The sequence below is a fragment of the Myzus persicae genome, unplaced genomic scaffold, assembly GCF_001856785.1.
Source record: "Myzus persicae strain clone G006 unplaced genomic scaffold, MPER_G0061.0, whole genome shotgun sequence".
In the NCBI taxonomy this organism is placed as follows: Eukaryota; Metazoa; Arthropoda; class Insecta; order Hemiptera; family Aphididae; genus Myzus; species Myzus persicae.
The window spans coordinates 46,546-65,723 of NW_019103825.1; the positions used below are offsets into that span (position 1 = coordinate 46,546).

A 19,178-nucleotide genomic window follows, 5' to 3' on the forward strand; every position below is an offset into this window, starting at 1 on the left:
ATATTATGTTTGTTAAAAAAATATTTTATAATCAATTATTTTAATATTAATTGTACCTGTAAGGCTGTAACTGCATTATTAAACTAATGTGCGTAGCACATTTAAATCAGACTCCGTCACTAAATACTTGAAATATTAATAATATTGGACGTTTCTATCCATACAGAATGGTTGCACCAATAGGTCCTAATGTACTGTTTGTAATAAAATAAGTTTTTGAAAAGAAAAATGTCTCTTGTATCTATCTTCTACTTTCTAGACATCCTAAATCTAACCTATCTATGTATGCATAACAACGCGTTTCAATGGTTATTTTTCTTGAAACCGTTATCCGTGCCGCCTAAATTTATATTTTATGGACCGTCTCATTACACATGCGTCCTGTATTATGCACCACTATGTCAGATTTATGTACCAACCGTGCTTCCATTACCACCAAGGACCATAGATACCCTGTGGCTAAGCGGCGCACTCAAGGTTTGGTTTTAATTTATACTCATCAGTAGGAAGGTACAACAGTCGTTACCCACCCTATTGGATATTCCGAAAACCTAATATGTGGGTTATATTTAAATTATATGATCACAAATCGCAACTTTGTTGTTTATTATACTCGTATATCTCACAATAATTCAGAGCCAAAAGTAAATTAACATTGACTTTGTTACTCTATAAACAACGCCAGTGGGTTTTTACCATCGTAGAAACCCAAAGTTATAACATTACATTAAAATGGCTTTTTAATAAATATTGCATAAAATTATAATTAAATGTCAAGTCAAATATTAATATTAATAATAAATATAAAATAAACAAACAAATTTTTGTATTCGTTATTTCGTGCCAGAAATTTATATTTATAAAGGGTTAAAAGTTATACTATATGAGATACATTTACATATTTTATAAGTAGCACTTGGGTGGAAAATAGACAGATTAATTAGAATTTATTAGCAAATTGCATACTTCAGACGAGAGAGATAATACTTTGAGTAGGAAGTGTGCAGGTGTGCCTACTAATATACCACGTACAAATTGGTTAATATAAAATTACATGAAGGAAACGTCAGAAAACTATACGCATCCAACGAGAAAAAAAAATTTTATAATACCATATTTGATAGTATTTTATTTCTCCGAGGTCTGTGTGTTTCTACTTAATTTCAATTTGTTCTCTTTCTAATTTGTTTAATATATTACTAATTGGTTATACATGAGCATGGCTGTTGTTGAAATTCTACAACTACTCACTTCTTCGTGAAAGCTCTACATTATAATATTATGTTATTATGTTAATATTATACGTACATATCCTACAGTTATACCCAGGGGAGCATCGTTTATGAAAGAAATTGAAATTAAACGCTTTTAGAAATGTCGACTGTACATTGTTAATAATTTATCATAGTTTTGTGTAACAAATTAAATAATATACTTATATCTACGAGGGTGGGTTCAACGGTTAGACTTTACTTTATGTAGGTAGGTAGGTATAGACCATTATCAGTGCTGCTTTTAATGGTTTTTACACGAGTGGTGGTTTTAAACTTAGAATTATATACGTGTAATAGACAGCTGAAAGCCGAAGGCCAAAGTCGTAAACACAATTTTCATTGTAAACATATTACGAAGAAACGCGTTCTAATATTAAAGACGGGCATAAATTAAAGGTCACTGTCTTGACATCTGTAGTATCCATTTACTGCTGTTGTACTACATAAAAGCGTTAATTATGCAACTTGCAACTTCGAGTGGTGCGAATGGTGATTATGCAGCAGGCCACCATTGCATTATTTACATATTACCAGTGTGAATCGACCATGTTTTTAAACGTCATGCCATTACACCACGTACCACGGTATCATTATTGCACTACTCGGTGGAAGGAAAAAAAAAATGGAGCTTTATAATATTATACTCGGTACATTTTTATATTTTATTTATATTATATTATAAAAGTCTATAACGTTTCGGGTTTACGAGTTCGTCATCAGCACACCGCGCTCGCGTTCAATTCGTACCCACGAGAATATAATAATAATAATAATAATAATAATAATAATAATAGTAATCATAATAATCGTAATAATATGTGTTCAACTTTATTGCAGTTTATGAATATAATATTCAGCATCAGCAGCATATAATATAATATAATATAATATAATATTACATAGGTGGGTATACGACTATACAGCCGTCCCTTTTTATGGGACACGCGTACATGAAAATATAGATTTTTGCTACGGGGACACTACGAAATAATGCGAACCCGCGTGTTACCTTACGCCCTGGAATCTTCTGCACCCTGTATATAGAGTTTTGAGGGCTCGCACGGTGTTTGGTTAGTTCCATTTCACCGATCAATCTACGACCTATTTGTCAAAAACGACGCATTTATAATATGACCTGACACGAACATTATTCACTGGTGTAAAATTTTTATCTTTTCCATACTAAATATGAAACGACTATGTATTATGCGTATGAGTAACGCGCGCCACTAACAATTTGTTTGCTGAAAATATTATATACATAGCGGTTCACCGAGCCCGCTTATCCTTTATGTATCCTTCGATAATATTAGGTATTGAAATCCACATTTTTAGAATATTTCAGTACGCTAAGGTAAGAACCATATTACTTATAGGTTTTTAATTACCTTTTTTACAGTTTGCAGGGAGCAGTTAGGTATCCTGCAATGATACAAACATTTTTTTTTATTCGAATAACAATCATGCTGTATCATTTCGTTAAAAACAAAAGATTTTTCCTTTAATTATAATGCGTTTAAATCATAATTTCAAATATGAACAAGTAGAGTGTCTGAGTTATTAAAATTTGAGTACATCTTTAATAAGGCTTTTACATTAAATATAAAATAAAGTTAATATTTAACCTAATACGTCCTTATTATGCTCGAACATTTTTATAAATTATTAAGGACTATAATATTATTCATAATTATAACTTTAATTGACCTAATACTATGAACCCTCATTTCTCATAGACATGTACCTATAATATCACGACCTGTTGAAATTTGATTTACGTGTATAGATTAACATTTAAAAATAAACTGTTAATTAATTTACAGTAAAAAACTATGTTATTAGTTGTGTAAAATAAAAGTATATATTGTCCCACACATTTGTTTTTCTTCTATTTCTAAAGTTAAATCTTTATCTTTTATTATTATAAATGACTTTAAAATGTAGTTTTAGTGATTGAACGCATGGTGAGTTTTATTTCGGTTCTATGTAGTATAAGAACAGATTTTAGAAGATCGTACATAATTGTTGATTTTTATGTCCGTTAAACTATAAAGTATAAACATAGGTACAAATTTCAGATTAACGAGTTACATATATGATAGTATTAAAATTAATAGTTAGTGTTTATTTTATTAGACGTGTATCCACTGTTATCCTTTTAATTGATCATAAAAAAACTTGGATATATTTAATGTACGATAATACTATCATCATGATAATATAAAATAATAGCAAAGACAATTTTGAATCCGAGAATACGTTTCACAATCACGCTTACACGGTTTTGACACCAAACCAACTATCTTGGAGTGGGGCATAACCAATTTACCTGTCGTGTATTATGGGTCAATATTAGAGTTTATTTATTATTATTAAGTTCGAAAATGAAATTATTGTCGATGAAATATCATTGAGTTTTCTCTTTACATTTTTATTTATATAATATTTAATTAAAATATTTTTGTACAATATAAGACATTATACGCATGATTAGTAGGTATACTATATAATTCTATTTTTAAAATTAAGGTATTAAAACTACGATACAATACAGGCGTCAATATTTTATTCTTTCAATTTCAGATGAAAAAGAATCTTTAATATTGATAGATAAAATTTAGTGTATCGCCGACTAAAAGTAAATGTGTTATGAGTCGTTTATATGAAATATGGATATGAGAAATCTATGTGAGACACATATGAAAAACAAATATGTGAAAAATAAAATTGTTTGCAATAAAATGGGTAGACACTATTAAGAAATAAAAGATTTTATCAAAGTAAATATTTTTTTACCAATTGAATCAATGTGATAGATTTTTTTTTACAGCATCTCGGTTTAAATGATAAAAATATAAGATACAATATTCTTTGTTGATAGAAACACAAGCCCAATTAAAGGAAACCTAACCTAACCTTGATAATCATATGATTGTACAGCTGCATACAAATTGCATGCCCAAAAAAAAATTTCCAAATTCATGCCGTCTCTTGGAGGGGTCTGTCTGTATTGTACGCTGTAAACCACATGTTTATTTATGATAACATGAACTTATGTGCACAACTCAAACTTTTTTAGGACTTTCGTAATTTTAGATTTAAAATTAAATAATACTTTTCCATGTTTCTAATTTATTATTATTATTATTATTATTATATTGTAACATCACTTTTCATTTTCATTTATTCTTAAATAATTTTAAACTATTCTCCCTTTAATATTAACCGTTTAACAAAATTCTATTACTAAATATTATTATTCAAAAAATATTTTTCCGGTATTAATATGAAATAATAATATATTTGTATATTGATATATTTTATTATTATGAACTGTCATCTTTATTATTTTGTTATTTATTAGTATTGTATTGTAAAATATTTGAAGTTATAGTTGTAATTTTTAAGCCCGAAATGTCCAAAAAAACCCCACCAAATTTTAAAAATATTATTATTTATTTGAAATAACTTGAAAAAAATATAAACAAATTCACTTGATTACTCTGAACTACCATAGTGTTACTTAACATTTATTATTCACAGTGTCACCTCCAAAAATATTTATATATTTTATGCTAATGTAACAAAAGCCCGTTCCTTTAAGTTAGTTTTTTTGTTATTTTATTCTTACATACCAATCCAAGAGACAACATGTAATTCGGATAGACCCTTCCAAGAGACGGAGTGCAATTTGGACATTCCGATTTATATTTATTTTTTTATCATGCAATTTGGATGCACCGGATTGTACCTATTATTTGTTATACCAGTAAAATATATCTGCTTTGTACTCACATGCATTGTAATAAAATAAAATAAAAATATACCAAGTGAGTGCAATCATATGTATATTACGTACATTTGCTTATTTATGATTGCATATAAATCAAATTATACTTTTTCGTAATAGTACAATATACTATAGGCTAAGATATTGATTGTGTTATAATACCCAGTTATTTATTAAATTAAAAAAAATACAAAACATAACAAATGCAATACTATAAAAATCCAAGTCGTTCTGCTGTATATAATTATATACCTACACAAGCGGTTTCGTAAAATGTGTACTTTTAAATCCCCAAAAAACCAACTACATCCAATATTCTACCAGATAGTACCCAAAAAGATGATGATTGAAGCATTTTTTGTACTTACAAAAAGAGTAAAATACATAAACACACATAATATCAGGGTAAAACCAATATTATAATAATCGTTTTGCTCGTCCTCTAAAAAAGCTAAGATAAATTAATATATTTAGCTGGATTATGCCATAAAAATTATTTTTATTGCAGATCTTATACATTTATACAATCACAAAATAATATACAAATATTAATTATTACAAAAACTCAAATGTTAAAATATCTTTTTCCGTGATTTAAGTTTTCTTTTTTTTAATTTTAATTTGAAACAAACTTTGGGAAGTTTAGAATTATTGAAACTTAAGTTAAAATTATGAGATATTCTAAAAGGATTGTATGACGTATTTTATTCTTACAAAAGTAGTGTTGATAACGTAAAGAAAATTCATCTGACATCACCATTAAAACGAAGTGGGTCTTGGCTTTACTGAAATGAATAAAATCAACCAACACTGAAAAGCTTGAAAAGATAATGACACTTGAACCACTTTTACATTCACGTCAACTAAGAATATATAGACACTTAGACAAATGTATCAAAGTACCGTTATATTATTTTATTGAGGTTCACTTTCATAACCAAAAGAACCAAGTAATATTCCATTAATTACAAGATACAACTACGTAAATTATTTTCCATTTGATGTTTTAAACCAATATAATATACGTCTATGTATCATTTCATTAAAACATAGATAATACGTATACGCCAGTGGCTTGGTGAGAAGTGGTCGTACGCTCAATCCGAGGAAACACTCTGAGTGTACTTAACGGCCGGCGTTGCTAGCTTCCGGATGGGTGACCATTACTGACCAACCGGGTTTATAGCAACATATTCTTGCCACACATACACAAATATGTGTTTCAACCCTACCAATATATTCACCTACTAAAATACACCAAAAACCCCCTACTAAAAAACAAAAAAGAATTAATGTAACACGGTTTTGATGTAACATTACAAAAATGACTTTAGGTACATAACATTTGCAGTGAATGCTTAAATTAGTATTTTATATTCACAATAACATTTTGAAACTATTTAAAATCATTTTGTGCTATTTATAGGTATCAGACATTTTCCATTATTCTTAGTTTTTTTAAAATTAATATCAATAGTAAAATGTTCGCTCGGTCAAAAAGCTTGAGAATTCAATACAAGGTTCCTCGTGAAATGTATATAGGTACTGGTTAAAAAAAACGAACGATATTCTCATACAATGTAGGCAAAATTTCCACAATCCACATAAGTTAATTTTACACCATGGTATTGACGCGTTCCTTAACAGTTAATAATAATGTAAAATAAAAACTAAAAAAAATTACTTAGCAAAAACATTTATTTATATAAATCTACAAAGGTACTCCTTGTATTATGTCTGTGATCAAACATCTAAACTCTACAAAAGATTCAGTGAAAGACTACATCATCATTAAAATCCTCTCATATCAAATGCATCGTCATTCGATCTACCTGAATAGAAAATCGTCCATCAGCCTTTCAGTTTAATCATTATACATACTGAATTTTATTTCTATAATGAACAATACTTGAAGTCTTGAACGCATATATATTGTAAGTTTCTATTAAGTTATTAATGTTATTATTATTACTATTATAGTATAATAATCACTTATGTACCGTTACTTATTTTCAGAATATTATTATCAATGGATATTTTCTCTAATCGTGTTCACCTTATGACATTATTTTATTTGATCAAATTTAATTAGGTTTCTATGTACTAATGAAAATCAAATAAAACACTGCAACCATTATCGATTTTTCAGATATTACAATAGAAATACATATTTATATTGAACTAATTGTCTTGTCCTTCTTATTTTACTTTGATAATATAATGAGGAGGATATTAAGGCACCTGCTGTACGTATGCCAAGTATGTGCGTAGGTGAAACAATGACAATTTTGTGTAAAAACAATTCACAACAAAAAACAGTAAAACATTTGCCCAGTTTTACCATCAAAATGATAAAAATGTTAGTTTCACATTCAACTTTATCATACTTAATTTGATTGATTAATGCAAATAAAAAGGTTAATAGATTTTGATTAATAGATAAAATAAATGATATCTATTTTTTTTGTTAAACTATAAGTAATAATATAATTTACTCATTTTCCTATAGAATAATAAACTCAATAAAACAATTCATTTAGGTACGTTAAATAAAAGAGCTAAGAAAATTTTTGTAAACCCCTGAATAATATTATATTTTATTATGTTCTTATATAATATAATATTAACAGTATAAGAATAGTATGTTAGTCGACGGCTCGTCGACAGGAATCCGCTGACTAGACGATTCGGCATCTAGCTGGGTCGCCGGCCGACACACGGGGAATAGGTCAGTCAGTCGTATTTCCACAGATTATTATACATAACTTATGTTTTATAAGTTTTATATTTCTTGTACAATTAGTTAGAGTTAAAACCAGTAATAAAACCTATATAATTAATAACCTAATCGTGCGTTAAATTTATTTGTGTTGGAACCATGGTTTCATAACAACATTTTGTCAACAAAAGTGTACTTAATTAATTAGTCAAATTACGTCAAGTCTATTTTTCAAATTTTATGTAGCTTAAATTATTCTAGTTTAATTGACATATCTCTAGCTATAACTTCATAATAAGTTCTATGGACAAATAATTTTTTTAATAATTTTGAAACTAATGATAATATAACATTTATTATAATAAAAGAAAATTATTTTTACATCAATTAGATAATGTTTGTTGAATATTTTAATGTAAACATATAGATTTTTCATAACTTTGAATTTGAATAATTTATGAATTATATTGATTATTTTTTTTAATACAACGTTGTGGAGTATATCACATTTAAATAAAACTGACCGGATTTCGCCTTATACCGCCATACCAACGTAAAACTGTTATTATGAATTAGTATATTTTATTTTTTTGTTTAAAATAATAGCAATTACATAATAAAATTTTAAATATTAGTTTTTGGATTTGACAAAGTTAGGCTTAGTAAGATTTTTTTCAAAACTTAGAAGTGGCTGAGGCTTTTTGATATGTGCATATATTTAAATGGTGTAATGTAATTTTTAATGAGGTAATGATGATCGTGGCTTAAAAAAATGTTGGAAATAATTTAATAAAAAAAATATATTTACGTTTCGTGTAATATCTAAGCATTTGTTCCAATTATAATTATAATGATTAGAAACACATACAGTGAATATTACAATTTTAGTCTCAACGTTTTTAAGCATTTTTGTTTTATAATTTGTTGAAAAATACAAATTTCCCATCATCAAATATTTTAATCATGTATGAAAAAAGTTATGTTATTTTTCAGATTTATGTTTTTGTAGATTAAAACCCTGTTTTAATGAGATTTGTTTAATCGTTCAAAATGTGCCTATGTGCATCAGTAAAAAAGTCTGTAAATACTGCTGATAACAAAAATAATTTTAGTACGTTTACAGAATTTAAATATTGAACTATACGGAAATGAAATATGACGAGCCTGTCGAATTTCGATGCCTATAAAATGTAATTTTTTTTTACCAATGTTAACATGAGGGATACAAGCTGTAATATTACAAGTTTGAATGCGTCATGAATATGAGTCCTCACTGAAAAGTAAATAAAAAAAACATGCTAACGACACTAGGCCGCGCACTATAAGGTCGATTCGGAAAATAGTTTGAAACGTAAGCCACCTTAATAATAAATAAACAAATAATGGAAGGTAAAAAAGGTAGACACCGGTTGGCATTATTAAATTCAAAAGTAATAATTTATAACTCCCGAATAATAAAAAAAATAATTTTTAGGTGAATTTTGTTTATTATTAATTATTATTCAGACGGAAAAAGACGAGTTTTTTAGAACGGTTATCAATAATATTACGCCCTTGACAATCAAAAGTTAATGTCTAATACTTTTCGTAGTCGAATTATAGTCCCGTCCTACATCCTACATAACATGGTTATTATTGTTATTATTACTATCATCATCATCATCATCACCATCGCTATTATTGAATATCACCTTATTTATCGTGTTTACACTCGCTCCGTAGTTGATAAGCATCTGGACAGCATCCGTGTGGCCATGCCAAGCGGCCATTAATATCGGACGCATCCCGTACTGAAACATTTTAAACGACCGATTTATTAAATTTCACACGTACAATGAGGTTTTGAATGTTTTGATGGAAACGTTCAGTGCCCATAATATATTTGAGGCAAACACAGAGTCTTCGCAATACGGGATCGTAATAATCTAAGGTTATGGTAGAATTTAGGACAATACGCACACGGTCAGTGGTTTAAAATTCAGCATTAACAAACGGATATTACATATATATATATATTATTATTATACTTTTGTTGTTACAGTTACAAAGTTTGCGTGTAAAATGTTCACCAAAAACACCGAGTGTAATATAATTATATGTCGGAAGAGAGCTTAAACATTGTGTACAATGATAATATTAAGGGTAGATACCTCAGGTAGGTGTATCATATTAAATTATTATTTTTAAAATTCTTCAACCTGTACATAATAATATGTATTTTTGTATACAACAATAGATATAACGTCATCTGAATCATTTAATTAAATTACAAACAGTTAAGCTACTTCATTAGTAGATACCGCCTACTTACAATTATAAATAAAAACTGTAATTTTGTAAAATCCGTAGGAAGGGTACACGTCAGTGAGATATTTAGTATACCCTTAACGGTGTTACACAATATAATTATAATTTAGCATCGCGTGCTTCCAATTACATTTCTATCAATAAAAAACACTTATAAATAACTTTAATTTAAATATTAAAAGTTGTTATCAGCTACCGAATTTGCAATAAACGAAAATAAACAGAGTGGAATCAGTGGATTTAACGTCGATCCATCCAGTTTGTTTTATGATTTCAATTACAAAATCTAATCTGGTTTACGCTATTTTAATTTGGTTGTAATACCGTTATGACACAAAAATATTTTAATTTGAAAATTATTCAAATCTCATTTAGTGACAAAATATACTCTCATAGAAAAGTATTATTATTGTATAATAATATAAAGCTGTATGATTATGAAATTTAAAATGCAAAATGAAATTTAAAATATTCAAAATATAACTAAATAAATTTAATAAACGTATAATTAAAAATTATAATGACGTATGTAGGCATAAGGACATTTGGTTTATTCTACATAATTATTTATTATAAATTGTTTGTTATAGGCTATGATAAATTACATCATTTCAAATTGATATACTATCTACAGATAACTGTGTAAGTACACATAATTACTTTGTCTTTGGCTTCAATATCACACTTTGCATTTATAAGCATCTCCATAATTTCGGTATTTCCTCTGGAAGATGCCCAGTGGATAGGAGCTCTGCCATACTGAAAGTAAAATAAAATATTATTGTACATGAAAAGGATGTTCAACAATATCAAACTTAGACAGAATTCTTCTATCCAATATTAAAGAAGATAGGTGTAATAAATTAAGCATTAATTTCTCCGTAAAAATGTAGTTTCATTTTAATTATTAAACAATGCTGACTTACAACCATTATGGTTTTGCCATCTATGGTGCTGCTAAGAACTCCAACAAGAGAACCATTTAAGCTTTTAAAAATATCTGCCTTCGCTTACTTCAGTTGGAGTTTCTTAGTTTATCTAAAACGGAACCCTTAAATCTGACCTCAAAATTTGTTCAATCAATTAAAAGGCTGCATATTTTTACAGACATTTCCATACACAATGTCAATCCAATTTCAACCAGCTTAACTGTCTTTATACTTCAAAAACACTTCTAGAGAACTAATCTAACGTCTCAAACAGAGAAATAGTTGTAGAGATGCCATGACCTGAACATCTAAATCATTTAAAACCATTAGCGGTGTCGCAATTGAGTGACTTTCTTTCACATGTTTTTCTTTTGTTTTTCATTACCTACTTAAAGTTAATATCGTAAATAATTAACTTATAGGACAAATTCACAAACTCTACAATACAGGAATAAATTTAAACTTTTCAAAAATAAAGATTGTTTTCTTTAAAAAACAAAAAAAAAATTAATTAATGACGTTTCACAAGCGATATATTATACATATTACATATACCTTTACAGAATACAAGTATGTCGTTTTCAAGTAACAAATCAGCAAATTAATTTTCATATCACTCATTTAAAATAATGAATTCACATATACTTAAAATAAACAAACACCACAATCATATTGCATTATTAATTATAATTAGTGAACATAATATGTATGTGGGTAATTTCTTAAATGGATCTTTGAGTTTTATTAGTTAAAATAGTAATAAAATAAAAGCAATGAAGAATATAAAAGATAAAATCATTGCCTATAAACTGAAAACCAGCACATCCGTGAAACGGTTTTAAGACTCTAACGCGTCTCTCAGAACCACAGAGGTTTAGGGAAAAATGTCAAATGCTATATAGTTTACTTTTATCCCAGATTATCCAAGGTAAGTTAGACACTAAAACCTATAGGTTGAATTTTCCCCATCTTTTTATTTTTACTTTATTAAAAATAAACAGCATAAATAGCACGAGAATAAATCCACGACATATAAGTCCTTACATTAAAATAAAAACCATTTAATGTATTTCATAGAATTTATTTTAAGTTTATTTTAATACCATAATATAATGGATACATTATATAAATATTTAAAAATGATCTAAAAATGTGTTAGTTATAAGTTTAAATTTGAGTGTGTTCGTTATTTAACGAATTGCAATAATTTATTTACTTTAACAAGAAAAAAACAAACGTATGAAAACATTTCATACTATATATTATGTGCGTATTTAGGATTAAATTATTTGAACAAGTGACCCATAATAATATGTGTTATCTATGTAAACTTATTATTGCCTATTGTTAGTTTTTTACTATCCATAAAATCCATAAATCTGCATTTTAAACAGGATTTCGAGGTAGAGGATTATAATTATTATGAAGTATAATTTATAACTATCGATAGGTTTAACTTGTACTAATGATTTCATTAGTTTTCATTATTTGATATTCAAAATAATATTTTAGTTCATAAACTGTATATATGGTGGTTATTACATATTTTATTATTTTAAAAATATAAAATTCTATACTTTTTGTTTTCTAACTATTCAGAAAACTAGGTATGCATTTTAATTATGCACTATTAAGCTGTTCTCAGATTTTAGGAAAACATCATTTAAATATTATTATGATATGTTATATTAATTAATTATTTATACAAATAATTCTGAAAATATGTCAATATTGTAAATTGATTCAACTATTTATTTCTAATCATAATGTATTAATCTAACAGTTCAGAGTTCTATAAATAAAAATAAGTGACTAAACTATTTGATGTATACGTGTTGGTTACGAATCATGTATAATTAATATCATTTTAATATAATTACATGTTTATTTATCTTAAGTTTCGTATCTGATGTCAATTCCTATCCTCTGCAAAATAGCAATGAAGGCTCATCCAAGGTACCTAAGGTATTATCATAAAAAGTTTATTTCTTATATTTACATAAACGATTCCGTAATACACCGTACAACTATGAGTTTTGCAGACTCAAACTGCCAGCCAAATTTCAAGACATTTATTATTATATCGTCAAATTTGTTATGGCGGATGGAGCAAAATGCCTACAAAGAGAAGTACCAACAATTTAGCATAAAAAACAAACCTATGATCCTCATTCTAAGTGTTGATAATATACGTGCGATCAACCGCCAAATTAAGGACGACCGGCCATTCACTGAAAATTGACCTAATTTAAATTGTCAACTTCGATTATTATATATATTTTTTTACTCACCCTAACGCATTTTTTTAAGCCATGTTTAGCAAAAAAAATTTACACACACACGAGCATAATATCTAAAAACTAAAAACGATATTAAGGTGTACAGCAATGTGTGCAGAACAGAGATATTTCAAAGACCAATAAGAGAATTATTTACCACAAAATATCCTTTCACTGCAGTGTGGATTATTTTTAATTAGAAGCAATGAAGTTGAACGGAGTTATATTTGCCCCCGTAATGTCAATATACCTTTTTGTGCATTTTCACGATAATATTATACAATATGTCCATACATTTGTTTATAAGCGCCAAAATGTTTTTGCGATCAGTCGCCGTATTATAGGTAACGAGTTTACTGTTTCATTTGGTTTATGTGTTTCCGAAACACGTGAACTGTAATTATAAACTATTGATTAATGATGTATAATATCAAAGTAGCTTACGTATAATATACTATTGCCCCTATTTACCACTATATATTTATTCAGTAATGTTACGTAGGAATAATACAAAGAAAGTTTAAAGTAACGTGATCGTTTCATTATGTTTTGTATATTTTAACTGTGATTTATTTTGTTGCCCATGCCTAATAAGATAGCACGATAGAGGATTAATGACGCTTACAACTACTTATTTTTCAAAATACCACCGTATTATTTTACCTTATAAACTTCGTACCTAGTTATTTTAAACCTTTTGAATTAATAAATGAGTAAATACAATACCTACTTCTAATGTTTAGTTTTTGAGTTAATATAATTCTACACGTATAGAATTATTTATTGTACATGCAAATAATAATAGTATTATATGATTAAAAACTCAAATTACACTTTCAAGAATTGATTTGTGAAATTATTTAAATGTTAAATGAAAAGCAGGATAGGACACAGTGGCTGTACATTTGATCACTTTTCTCACTTTGATCATCTGGCGTAACATAGTGTTGTATAATCTATCACATTTAAAAATCAATTCTCAAACAGAATTCAGTTAAAACCTCATTTGTTTAAAAAAATTGTAGTATCTTTTGCATAGCTGTTGTTTGTTCTTGCAATTGGGGTTAAGTTATTGAATACATTCAAAAGTCATTTCATCAAAGTACCACAATGATATAATTTGAATGCATAATGATAACTTGTGTACTTAAAATAAGAAAAAAATGTCAGATGAAAAAAATGACTATAGAACTATTGAGTGAATTCTTCGTTTCTCATTTTTCAGTTCAGAATTTAAAACACATTGTTGTTAAAATCAATAGTTATTTTGTCCCGGGAAGGATCTATAAAATAAGAATAAAGTAGGTATTGAAAAACTTTGAGTTTAGAAAACAAATAAAAATAAATATTTCAAAGTTGTTTCAAAGTGGTGACATATTGTTTTTTGTTTATTAAAATGTTAGTCTCAATTTTATATTATTCTACAAGTATAATTCAAGTACAATATAAACAAAATAAGATGATAATAAAAAAATATTCATATAATCAGATTTATATTTTATTATAAAAATAAAACAGTTATCGGATATTTAGCTCTAAGAAAACATTTTTTTAAAATCGTATAGACAAGTTAATAAAGAATCGTCATAAATTAAAAATATAAATCATATTATTCGGTATCAAATATCAAATAACATCGCACATTATAAAGTACACGAAGACAATGAATGCTGTAAACTATCAAATTTTTTTTACTATAAATCTAATATCTTCATAGCTACTACATTTTATTTAGGAACATTTTTAGTAATTTGCTACTGCATTTTAGCAAAATGAACTACCTTACTTAACGTAACATGTATATATACGTGTACGCTATAATAATCGTATGAAAGTAAGTGAGAATAATCTTCAAAATAATTACATCGAAATAATACATGAGAGAGGAATAATTCTCTGATTGGAACAATCCGCTGTGTACTGACTTTATATACCATGTTGTTCTTATCTCCAGAATTTGATAAAACCTTTCTATTTTACATATTACTCGGGTTATTAGCTAATTTAAATAGAATATGATAAGTAAATATCGTCGATGGTAACCGATAGAAAATGTAATCTAAAATATTTAAATCCAACATTTTTGACCATACAATAATATTAAAGTAATGCCAGTAGTAGATAACAGACTTACATATTATTATTTTAACCGCCGTTGACTCTTATTTTAAGACGTGTTCCGCATACATATTTTATATTGTCATATACACGATACGTTTACGAACGACTTTTGAGAATAATATTACAAATTTACCAGTGAAATTTACCGCAAAAATAATAATAACGTTGTTATCTTATTCTTGTTACGGACGCACAATATCTGATCGGGTGATATAATATTATGACATGATATGTTTTTTATAATGTTATATTAGCACCAGAGTATATGATCGATGTAAAGGTGATTTAATAACATCCAGTGAATCGGAATCAGGCGGTAAAAATGTGTTCTGCGTCGGTTTGGATTCAAAGTTCGTGTAGCCGGTATTTTTTTATACATATATTTTATAAAAGCGTTAAGATAAATTCTGACTAGGTGAGTGGAATAGGATGTACTGCAGTCGTAAACGTGTAACATATGTCTAGGATCTAGGAATATAATATTAATATTTAATACATTACAGTGTTCGGCGTGTAAAATATGTTGATCAAAAGAGGACGCAAGACAGTTATGTAGCGAAATTGCCTATCCAAGACGCCGTGCCATCATAATTGTTTTCATGAACTTCATAAAAAAAAATACGTATTAACGTATTATATTATTATTATCATACATGGAGTTAGCTCCCCGACTCTATGCAAACATTTTCAACATTATATCAAACAATTATATAAAACTGTAAATTCAGTCTCCTAATTTTGTAATCCATCAGAAAAGTTAGAAATCAAAAAACAAAAATCGAGATTCAAGTTCAAACAGGAAAAATGATCTCAAAACAGTTGACTGTAGATAAGAAAAATAAGTAAATCACATCAAAAACGTTCAGAGGTTTTCATGGATTAAGTGGTTTTCTTTCAAGGTATGTAAGTATATTGATAAAATAATGCACAGAGGCCAATAATATGACTTTTAAAATATAATAATCAATACCTGTTCAAAAGGTCAAGGATGTTTTAGAAATATTGTTTATCAAATAATTTAGATAAATGAAACTGGTGGCATAATTATTATTGCAGCTAATATTATTTACATAGACAAATGGGTTACAATAATGTATATTTATAGCCAACCATTTATAATAAATGACGGCTAATAACATATATGAATGTCTATTAAAAAAAACATTCGACATTATACCTGCGCGTGAAAAATGTATAATATATAGATCGTTTTTATTTTATTTTTTATTGTTTTATTTCATTTTGACAGCTCGGCCGTTGGTAGGTACTATGTTTACATTAATATCACAAGAAGATACACGATAAATCGAATTGAATATTTAAACACAAGACACGAATTTACAATAACGGGTTGTCAATTCGGACCAAACATTTAGATTGCATTCATGACGTTTGGGATATCAGCGGTCCTTTTCCGTCTGGTACATACGTAATATTATGTATGCCAGACGGTAGCGGTAGATGTTGTTTTTGCTTATTTTTTCCGAGGTATTTCTGAAATCCAACTTTAAGAATGCCGGATTCGTGTCAATTTTTATTTTCTCCTCCCCTGGTTTTCATATCAGTTTTTTCGTCTAACACCTATACAGTATACATATTTCATTGTATGTTAAAACTATAAACAAGCCACTCAAATGCATCGCTTTTGTTTTGATTCTTTTAGCATTTTATATACCCTATGGTATATAGCTTATTCTATGCAAAAATTGTATAGAAGATATTTTGACGTTATCGGGTTTCAAGTATTTTCCCTTTGCATGTCACGCTATTTTCAAAATCATAATAATTGAGCAGTGATTATATAAAAACTACTTCACCTTTATCTTATGCTGACTAATAAGGAAATTACTATTAGATTATCATCTAAGATAACATGTACACCCCTCTAGATAAATAAAATTAAGCTATTCTTTGACTAGTCCTCATTTAAACTAATGTATTAATACTTTTTATGTTATGAAACATTTAATGATGAATTTTTATTTTATTTTTTTAAACAAAATTCTATTAGTTATAAGCAGGTTATTATCACACTCTATCTTAATTAAGTAACTTATATATTTCTGTATTCTGTTGAAGTTGACAACTATGCAAACAATAAAGAAATATTACGACACACATTTGAAGATCATGTATTGTTATTCATTGTTTTTCAAGTGTATTGTGCTTACAAAAAGGTATTAAATACAAGAATTTATAATATTATACATGAATTAAAAAAGGCATGGACGATATAAAATAATAACTTTCTAGTCTGATTTATATTAACACAAGAATGTAAATAATAGGATTACATAAGATATTCACGAGTGCACACATATCGCCATTATTTGTTTAAAAAAATGTTTCATGTATATGTCTAGATAAAAAGTTATTTATGATAGGTAGGTACATTCAAACATTAATATTTATTACTGTATCATCTAGATGGATTTAAATATATTGTATCTTATATAATATTATGTATAATGTATATATGTATTTTTTGTTGTTGTCAACTGTGCTCGACACTTGTTATAATCTGGCTTACACTCAAGAAGGGATGTTTACCTGATATTATTCGTTTTTTGATAATTTGATGTATAGTACATAAGTTATTAAAAAGTATCAATTTTATTTTTATGATGGTTATAGCTAGGATGCTATTAATATATACTACGTGGTATTTTGTTCTATGTTATTGATTATTATTCCTCCCCCTTCGTTCCACCTTATAAACAAGAAGGGTCTTCAAATAAGGTTCTTCGGGAAGTTCTTAACAGTTGTCTGGCATATGCTTTTAAGCTACATTTTAAACAGTTTGGTTATTGTTTGTTGTTAGAGCAATACGCTAAGATGTTTGAATTGGTTTTGTCTGAGTCGGCCAGTGGAAATATTCTAATACTATAATATAATATACTATTATTTTATGCTTGGAATTATAGGTTTAATTGGTTTTCTTTTTTTCGTCGTTCATTTGAATAGGTTCACTTTTCGCGCTACTAGCGATTTGACAAGACAATAGTAGTTATTTTAAAATAGTCATTGTTCCATTATTCCTGTATAATTTAATAACTCCCATTTGCCATGTGGGTTGTATCAAATTGATTTAATCTGCTTTATGTAAAATAATAAACAAAGTATCTATACAACTACATAAATGTAGGTAACAGTTTATTGATTTTTTATTGGGAAGAATGAGTATGTTAAAAGTCTGGACAAATCTGGAATAAACTGTTGTTAAATTAAATGAAGCAAAATATGAGTTTTAATATTTTTGCCTGATCATCAAATAGCTTACATTTTTATGGATTTATGAATCTTAAGTTCTACAAAAAAACTCGATGGGTGTTAAACAAATAATAAATGACAGAGAAAATAAAATTAATAGCCATAAACATAATTATGAATTTCACAGTACTAAGTTCATGGGTAATTCGGTTTGATCATTTCCATGATGGTACATAAAGAAATCTTTAATAATTACTATTAAATCACAAAAAAAATCAATATACCTTCAACAAATATTACGTTAAAGGCAACAGGGATTTGACAACATGGGGTATTCCATGGTGCAACGACTTTATATAATAATAATAAAAACAATTGGAAATCCGGAACACTACTTACAAAAGAGTTTCAAACGCACCACGGGGTACTCGGAAAATTTAAAGATTAATAACACTGTATCAAAAATATTTGAAAACAATAATACATTATTTTTACAATCGCTACTAGTACTTACTACAATGGTAAATAATTGAAAATGTTTTTTTTTCC

The 19,178-nt window shown here is 27.5% G+C and overlaps 1 protein-coding gene across 2 annotated transcripts in view; it reads right to left on the reverse strand.

Moving 5' to 3' along the window:
* The window catches only part of LOC111035358 (ankyrin repeat and death domain-containing protein 1A-like), an 86,918-nt gene that overhangs the window by 29,382 nt on the left and 38,358 nt on the right, over window positions 1–19,178 (reverse strand). For both annotated transcript variants that reach the window (XM_022316942.1, XM_022316943.1), the window contains 2 exons: window positions 10,751–10,849; window positions 9,475–9,573 (listed from right to left, as the gene is read on the reverse strand). In XM_022316942.1, the coding sequence (XP_022172634.1) occupies window positions 9,475–9,573; window positions 10,751–10,849 (198 nt within the window). The remainder of the gene's footprint in view (window positions 1–9,474; window positions 9,574–10,750; window positions 10,850–19,178) is intronic.